General features: G+C 41.0%; 1 protein-coding gene across 1 annotated transcript; it reads left to right on the forward strand.

The window, feature by feature from the left end:
• Nucleotides 1–558: 558 nt before the first annotated feature.
• LOC310870538 (retinal homeobox protein Rx2-like) lies at nt 559–6,217 on the forward strand (the record flags this gene model as incomplete). The annotated part of the gene is made up of 3 exons (XM_083781777.1): nt 559–829; nt 4,497–4,759; nt 5,720–6,217. 3 exons carry the CDS (start codon nt 559–561, stop codon nt 6,215–6,217), a joined length of 1,032 nt encoding a protein of 343 aa, XP_083637903.1.
• Between the last annotated feature and the right edge of the window lie 3,767 nt (nt 6,218–9,984).

Consider the following 9,984-nt stretch of genomic DNA (forward strand, 5'->3'; position numbering starts at 1 on the left):
ATGCTGAATCTATTGATTTAGCATTGACCATAAATGTATTTTGCAAAAAGGTGAAAAGATTCTTGTAGTACAAATCAAATATAGCATCAGTATGCAATGCAGAGATTCATTAAATCATGAAATACTGTATAGCCTACTATTCTCTCAACTTTATTTTATTTCCATACAAATAATTCTCAAATGTTTATTTATTTTGGCCATAGTATAGCTGCCTGCATATATACAATACTTTAATATTGTTTATCTACTAAACATAGAGTGGAAATTGTGAAATAGTATTGTTTTTCTTTCAATGAAATTACGGTTTTGTGTTGTTGAAAAGGCATTAAGAGTTGTCCTTACTTTTCCTCTTTCGCAGACAATATCATGAGAGTTTTCTCGCTTTGTTTCATGGAAACAATTACACTGGACCCTACTGGAAGAATAAAGCCCCTTCACCAGGCATAAGCTCTTCTCTTGTACTTGAAAAGTCTGGTTGGACAGCTGCTCTATCTTGTAGCACTTTTTTTTGTTTCGTTTATCTGTCGAGGAAGAGAGTGCATCTCACAGGGGGCTCGGATGCATTTGTCAATGGATACCTTGGGAATAGGGGACGATGGTTGCTTAGACTATGATATGGCAAAAGGTGCCGGGTCGAGTGGCGGAGGCCGGGTCCACAGCATTGATGTCATACTGGGATTCAGCAAAGACCAGGACCCATTGCTCCAGTCTGTAGGGGAAGTTGAGACTCACAAGTCCAATGATGAGAACTCGGATAAGCACGTTCCTCAAGACCCCTACGAACACCTTCCAGCTCTGGGAGACACCACATCACACTCTGGATACCATGGTGAGTCCTGTAGTAGAGTGGTTCTCAACCTTTTCAATTTCAAGGACCCCCAGTTTGATATGCATTAGGCCTTATTTCCCCATTTGATACAAGTCGTTATCTGTGGGACCCTAATCTGTAACTCTACGTTCCAGTTTAGAACAAGTGCTGTGTTGACTCAAATCAGCAGGTTTTGCCTCACTTTGTGTCTCAAACCTATAGTAGTCTATATAGTTAGTCAACTATAGGGCTCAATACATTGTCTACTTTATCTACTCCTTTTTCCCCTTCCCACCAAATATCTTTGTAGAGAATAGCCTATCTACAAGCTCCAAACGCGCTGCAACATGATGAATTATGAGCTTGTAGATCTGCAATTTTGTTTGCCCCAGATGCTGGGTTCATGTAAATTCATTTTACCCCCCCCCCCCCCCCCCCCTTTCTCCCCAATTTATTCATTTTTCTAATTAATTCCACCCCACACACATTTCTGTGTCACTGCTGTTGTATCCTACTGACTCACCTGACACTGACAGTGAGGAGCCCCCACCGGGAGGACCTAGGGCTATCATCCATACTCCTTCTGCCCCAAACTCACTGCTGACAGGAGTACATGCAATGACCAGTATCAGCACACCTTTATGATCTTTCACTCACTGTGAATACTGACTGTCTGCAATACAGTACAGTATATTCCTGGTCATGTGTATGGTACACATGAGTGTTCATTTAACTTTGAAAGTATGAAGACAGGGCCATTTGTTTTACACTTTACACACTAATACTATATGGATAACAAGAAAAGCTTTAAACATCACACTGATGTCTATCTTGGTTGAAACATGGAGACATTTTAATAATTGTCCATGTAAATCTTTTGAAGTTCTTTCTGCAATGATAAATACATTAACAAACCATATGCAATACACCATACATACCCGCGTAGTAGCTGGATTCATGTTTGTTTATTCTGTGTGTGTGCATGTGCATGTGTGCGTGTGTAATGTGTACTAGCACTACTAGTATGCTGATGTATAGGCATGCACATGCAATTATTAGCTTTTGACATTTCCAATAGTGAATATAGGGACATCCACCTTAATTGTGTTGTAATCTAACAAAAACAAGTTCGATCTTCATGGTGCATGCTACAAGACTTCTAATGTTAACAAGTTTAATGTGGAGAATCACACTAACAAAGATTTAATTGAGAAATATTTGCGTATTTATTTAAAGAGATATTTCACTTTCAAAGAAAGTTGTGGTCATTTCATCGTCTACTCATGCTGATGTGGAACACCCAGTTTTTAAGTTTCTTGCAGTAGGCCTATTTAGATATTTGATATCCATTTTAATCTCCATTTTAACTATGTTAGATTCATCTAAAACACCCGTACAGTTTTCATTAATTTTTGAGGGGCACATTGGCACAAACTTTGTCCTACACAAACATTAAATTCCCATTGACAATGAATGGACAATTTTACATCATAGCATCTGAGCAAATAGACTGTATATTTTACGTCATGATGACGTAGGCTACAATGATAAGAGCGCCCCTCACTTCACACGGATGTGATTTTTAATATGTTATGGAGCCATATCCTTTCCCTGATGATTTTTGTTTTCCCCCCCAAAAAGATCTGGTGACTGATACTGCCACCAGACCAATTGAACCGGAAGTAATGTAAAGTAAACAACCTGCTGTATGTACCTGCTCTCTCTCTGTACAGCAGGCATGCAGGGGCTATCAATAATAAGCCTTGGCCTTGTCCATGGCGAATTCTAGATTTTCTGTTTTACACACCATTATAATGTTCTTATTTTGATCATATTACCCAATTACTGAATGTCATGGGCTATATCTTGCGCCACCCCTTAACCCTATTTTAGAAAACCTTTTTAAATAGTTTAAATAGCCTATATCTACAAGCTCACAATGCAAGATGGAGCCCCATGTCTTCAGGATTTCTTCAGGATATGTATGACACTGCATTTTATATACTTATATTTATGGCACATAGTCACATGAACCTGTTATGGTCATTCGGCGCGGCCATAGCTGAGTGGTTAGTGAGCCCGCCTGGTCATTCCAGCATGATGTGTGTCCCTGAGAAAGACTCTTAACCCCACATTTCTCCCCGGGCGCCGTAGAATCCAATGGCTGCTCACTGCTCCTATAGTTGTTATAGGATGGGTAAAACGCAGAGGATGAATTTCTGTATAATGTGACAAAAAGGAGTGGGGACTATTCTATTCTATTATTTGTGTTTCTGGTAATATTGTTGTATTTCTGTGGCAAAAAATTAATTTAGACAAAAATGTCCACCACAAGCTAACATGATGATGACCCCTGAGGGGACACGGGACACATCTCTCCAGGTGGACAATACAGTGGATGTGAAATCATTGGGACAGACCTACATGTTTTTATTGACCATCTGGAGTTCACACTTATCCAGCCCTCCGCCTAGAGGTGTAAAAATCACACCTGTGTGAAATGAGGGGCGCTCTTATCATCATACCTCATTATATATCATCTCATTCCGGCGAATCACAATTTGCGTCAGCACCTTCGTCTTCAATCTTTCTTTTTACACAATGTTTGTGTTTACGAAAACACTCAAAGCTGGCAATTCATTGTCAATGGCTTCAATGTTTGTGTTAACACAATGTTTGTGTTTACACAAACCCTCCAAGCTGGACATAGGAGGGGCTAGCGCCCCCTCAAAAACATGCAGCCAATCTGACCGATATATGCCCATATATATATAGGCATACATAGTATATGTATATGGAGATCCAGTTGTCCAGGACCATGTTGACACCGGGATCTCCATATATGGGTTAATCTCACCATGCTTCCTACATGGGGTAAAGACCTGACATGACCCAGACCAGAGTAGCCTTAGCTCCTCCCCTTACTGTAAGTGGCTTTACTTAACCCACGTCAAGACCAAGAAAGACGTACCAGGATGCACGTTTTACCAATAGCCTCTAAGGTGGGGCAGGCATGTCCTGACTACAGAACTCCAAACGTTCAATGCCAGCTGTAGACCTGCGTGGCATTCGTTCACCCTCTCCGTCCTGAGTGCCCTCTGCAGTTTCCATTCTGTCTATAATCAAGCGTCTACGTCTACAAAACGGCCCATAAAAATAATAATGAGACAGAATCTTCTACAGAGAGTGCATTCAACATATAATTAATGATAGGCTACATGCTACTCTTCAACCTCTGATCAGATGCCAAGAAAAATTACTTTGAAAATGGAGGACCCTACTGACCACTCACGGGCTCCGTAGGACCCTGATCGTAAACTAGTCTTAGTACCTTTTATGGTTTTATCCTCGTAGCAGATTTTGTATTGACCTGTACCTTCATTGAACTGTACCCATTCTACAAACTGTGAATACAAATTTCAATCAATCAATTTAATCAGGCCTGCAATTCATTGTCAACGGCATTCAATGTTTGTTTGTGTTTACACAAATTACACTCAAAGCTGGCCATTCATTGTCAATGGCTTCAATGTTTGTGTTAACACAATGTTTGTGTTTACACAAATCCTCAAAGGTGGAGGGTTTGTGAAAGATTGCGTGAGAATTCTGTCATTTTGACAAAATAGAGCTACTGTAAGTATTTAAGTTCATTGTCAACTAAAACATCTGATTAATTCATTTTCTCTAGATTCCGGACTTTTCTCCAGCGACAAGTGTGATGAGGAGATAAGCAACCTCCAGAAAGGCATCGAGAGTCCTGAGGATTCTCCAGATCCAGCTAAAGAGGAAGACCATGACCATCCCAAGAAGAAGCACAGGAGGAACCGCACCACCTTCACCACATATCAGCTCCATGAGCTGGAGCGGGCCTTCGAGAAGTCCCACTACCCGGACGTGTACAGCCGGGAAGAGCTGGCCATGAAGGTGAACCTACCAGAGGTCCGCGTGCAGGTATGAACATCATCACTGAGTACAAGCTAGCAGGAAATTGTTGTGAACTGTGAAACACATTTTATGCATCAGTTAAAGAATTATGTGGTCTATCAAATGCCGTTGTGATGTCAGAACAGGCCAGCTCCATATACAGTATGGACCCTGGGCAGGGGCCCTGTCCAGAGCCCGGGCAGAGGCCTTTTGTGGTGGTTCTGGACAACCATGGGTCCGACCGACTCGACACTGCATGGGCACTGCCCCCTGTGGGGGTGTGGAACGCGTGTGTCGAATTTGTAGTCAGTGGCACGTACGGTTCTTGAGTTACGTGCATTACAGCCGTAACAGTAGCTCAGGGAAGAGTGGCAGGATGGGAATTGCAAGGTTCCCAGTTCGAACCCGTGCTCCCCCAGAGTTAAGGTCTCCACAGAGTCCACACACCGGTCGCGAATCGGATGCGAATTCGGATTTTTAGCTGCGTTTCTCCTTCGGTTTTCCGAAAAACGCGGCCGGTGTGCAACTACCTTTAGTGTCAAAAGTGTCCTTGAGCAAAACATCAGTGTGTGAATGGGTGAATGTAATGCACAATCTATATAAAGCGCCTTGGATAAAGGCGCTATATACAGTAAATGCACTAGGGTTGTCCCGATCGGATCGGGTGATCGGTTCCGATCTCATGATTTTCAAAAGATCGGAATCGGGGAGAAAAGATCAGATTTGTAATTGTCTAATGTAAATCTCAAAGAAAGATGTATAAGCAATGAGATTTAGTAAAAACTGTTATGTTTATGCTAGTTGTTTTCCTTCTGGTCCCAGTCAGAGATCATCAAACAAAGACTATAGTCACACTCAGAGGCGTGAAAGACACCTATGATGAAGAAATGTATATTTACTTTACATTTATTTGTGTGATAACTGTGACAAAAATGACATTGCTTCACTTCCAACGTCTCAATGCATCTTTTTTGTTTTTGATTGTAGGTGTGGTTTCAGAACCGCAGGGCCAAGTGGAGACGCCAAGAGAAGTTAGACACTAACAGCATGAAGCTCCATGATTCTCCCATGCTGTCCTTCAACCGTCCCCCTATGTCCTCCAGCGTGGGTCCAATGTCCAATCCCATGCCCCTGGATCCTTGGCTCACCTCGCCCATGGCCAATGCCACTCCCATGCACACAATCCCTGGGTTTATGGGGTCACCGCAAGGCCTACAGTCTTATCCTAGCCACAGCTTCCTCAACACCCCACCTGGCATGGTTCAAGGCATGCAGTCCATGCAGAGCATGCAGTCCATGCAGTCAATGCAGTCCATGCAGTCCATGCAGTCCATGCAGTCCATGCCGCCCCCACCCTACCAGTGCCCACCTAGCTTCAGTGACAAGTATCCTATGGAGGATGAGAGGAGTTCCAGCATCGCTGCACTGCGGATGAAAGCCAAAGAGCACATTCAGTCTATGGATAAAACCTGGCAACACATGTGAGTCAGTGAAGAGGTTTTTTCACACACTCTAGTGAATGTTTACAAAGATGTTTTTTTTCCATTGTGGTTGCATTTGAGCAATTCTCAAAATGAACTTCTAATGAACAATGTTTTTGTTTTTCACTTTAAAATGGTATTGCATTTTGAATGAATACCTTGATGAGAAGATATTTGATTTCGTTTTTTGTACATTTTTTCATATGACAAACATTTTGCTATATTTTTGATCAATAAGTCCTCTGATCTTGTTTTGATAGAAATGTCTGGAATCTCATGCTGAAGATTATTTAGAATATCTAAAGGTGGCTGAATTATATTGTAGACTTCAATATCGTCTAAAAGTAACAGTTTATTGTGGTTACGTGTTTTTTACTGTGTATTGAGTTGAGGCAAACTTGTCCAAAAATGCCTATATATTTGAAGAAATTTGTTGATTATTTTGTGGGCGGAACCCTTGAATTCTCAACCTAACCCTAATCCTGTGTTAGTTATAATGGGAATAATGCACAGGTAAGAAGATTTTTTTTGGAGAAAATAATCACTTTATTGGATATAGTGTATGAAAGTTAGAAAACAGAGGCCAAAGAGAAGAGAGACATGCATGAGACATGGAGTTTGTTTCAAACTCTGGTCATTGTGATTCACAATGTGTATGTGATCCATAACTAGCTGGGCCACCATGCACCCCAGCAAGAGAAACTTTCCATGTGATTTTTTGTTGTTGTTATTGTATGTTTCTTATATATTGGGTTTCCTTTTGAACTATCGTTTTGGACAGTATTAATTAAGGACCCAGGGTGGGTGTCATTAAAATAATACTCCAGCTGGTTTGTAATTCTCAGTGGGCACACTCATGAGTGTTTTTAGAACCACTTGACTTGTCCTTTTAACCGCTGTCTTATTTTCATTTGGGTATATGCTTGAAGGCAATGCAAACGACACTATGTGTCTGATATTTCAATTAAGAATTACCTTTTAAGAGTCCCAATAACCTGAGTTTGGAGGATCGAGGAGGAAGTTTGGGGGTCTAATCTGTCCCAGAGGCTAATATGGGCAGACAAGCATACCTCTTAACACCTAATTACTGCCTTTAAAGCGATTAACCCGAGGTTCTCAACGATAGACAGAATGCCCTCGGATGCCCCTAAAACCCTATTCAAGATCTGACAAACTGTGCCCCTCCCCTCCAACTCACAAGGTTGGAAGGGGAGATTATAGGTTATTTCTGTTGTATAGACACTAGACCAGACAACATGAATCATTGCATATCATGCAATGTCCTTATAAGCAAAAGGTGCTCCTTGCTGCATTGCTGACAAAATGTTGAGAAGTGGATATAATGTGGGAGAGTAAACAGGTGCTGGTAACCTCCCTGCCTCTATATGAAGTAGCACTGGTTGCTAAAACTACCAGATGAACACTGTTAAGAAGGGGATTATTTTTGCACTGACTGTTCAGACATACGGTTGGGATCAGAGTGTGTGTGCGTGTGTGTGTGTGTGTGTGTGTGTGTGTGTGTGTGTGTGTGTGTGTGTGTGTGTGTGTGTGTGCTGTAGGTGACCGTGTGGATGATGCACTGGCTACAGGGATACGCATTGTTCAGCACGATTCCGCTCTCTTTGTCTAGTTCTTGTTAGACAAGCTTGCTTAGAGGCGGAAAACATCCACGTCTTCTTAAGGTCAGAGATGACCGATGATGAAGTGGACTTAATTGTATAATTTAAATACAATGTTTATGGAATGTTTGAAGTGATGTATGTTTATACAACTCCTTTAACATTTACGCATCATCAAAAATATGATCATATTATTTAACTGAGACAGACAGTCTTAAGCCAATGATAGGCGTAGTATAGGCTACACTACACTGGCAATTCTTTAAGGCAATCGAAATGGGCAAATTTCCCTCACCAGCAGTTCAGATTTGGGAAATTCGATACATTTACACTATAAAGAACAAGATTATGATTATAATTTCCCATTCTACATAGCCTCTAAACGTTGACTATATCCTGTTCCAATGCAGCATCCATACCGTGTTGTTTTTAATAGATTTTATTTGTTTGGTTTGTTATCAGAATCCCTGTTGGTTACAGTGGACCAAAAAAAGCCAAAGAAACTAAAAAATAATATTTTTGACTAGAAGACACATTTAGAAACATGATAAATGTTGTGTATTATGTTTATTATAATTATGTTCAACATTTTTCCACTTTTCCACCTCACATTAATCTCTACATGTCTGACTTTCATGCTCCATGTGCAAGTTTGAAATATAACACAATAAAAAACAAATTCAGTAGAAATAAGGTGAATACTGCAGATTCTGGCATTCTTTCCCTCCACCACATTCACTAGTGAGCCACGATGACTTAATACTGTGTCGCACACAGAAAATAGCATCGTGACGCATTGAGATTTTGCAGATCGTCTATTTTCGACAGAGGACTCCGTCATACGATGAAGTATAAATCATGCTTTAATGAGTGCTGATGTACAATAGGCCAATGTAGGCTGTGACAGTGGGAGTCGGCTGTTGTGTTCCTCCAGGCCTTGTGGAGCCTTGTCAGGCCGTTAGGCAGATGATGATCCACTCCATCAGGCCTCACCGGGGGTGTCAGTGGGCTGACACTCTGGTTGCCCTCTGGTAGCTTATAGGGGTTTCCAAACCTTTCAGCTCAGGACCCCAAAGATACATTTGGTGTCTTCCCGGGACCCAAACGTACAAAAGTACATTATGAAAGAAGACCTTAAGCCCTAGTTCAAAATAGTGGAAATATAACTATAAAGTTTTTTGTTTTTGTAATTGTTTTGAAAACGTACTTTTTTCTTTTCATTTTCATAATTGTTGAAATAATAAATAATTTAAATTTGTAGAAAAACTACACAATTTTTATTGTGTCTGTGACCCAATAATGGTTTCCGACTCAGTGTTTGGGAAATAATGGCCTGGCTGCTACACTTTATCTGTTTATTTATCTATTTATGTATTTATTAATATTTATTGTATGTCAAGAAGACGTATAAGCATGTTGTGCATTATTTGATTCCTGTGCAGGAATGATTTAGCACATGGTTGCTCATGTGCATATGTTTACATAAGATGTTCTCATCATCATCATCATCATCATCATCATCATCATCATCATCATCACAGATAAATTAATTGCTTTGATACTTGTATTTGGGAAAGATATTGATATTGATAAGTGGGATTAAAACTGGTGATGCCATTCACCTGTTAAATGGAAGTATTTGTAATGTTCTGTCAATAACAAAAAACAGAGAAGCGTCACAGTTTTTACATTATATTTAATGTAGGCCTAATTGTTTATATGCGGTTGCACCATGCAGACTCATGCGGAACAGGAACTCACAAGCATGGAAGCCCCTGGCCTAAAGCACAAAAGAGTACACACACGGCACGCACGCACGCACGCACGCACGCACGCACGCACGCACCCACGCACGCACGCACACACACACACACACACACACACACACACACACACACACACACACAAGGTAGCAAAAGTAAACGCACACACACACACACACACACACACACACACACACACACACACACACACACACACACACACACACACACACACACACACGCACACATACACACCCAGTGGATTATGGTTGTAGTCTATGGCAGTGATAATGACCACTAATCCCTTAAAGGACCACTTCACCACTTTTCAACTTCTCTTCCTATAATTGGTCCTAACTAATGTTCATGATAAAATACCACCATTTCTT

Source organism: Protomyctophum parallelum (genome assembly GCF_964188405.1).
Source record: "Protomyctophum parallelum genome assembly, chromosome: 14".
NCBI lineage: Eukaryota > Metazoa > Chordata > Actinopteri > Myctophiformes > Myctophidae > Protomyctophum > Protomyctophum parallelum.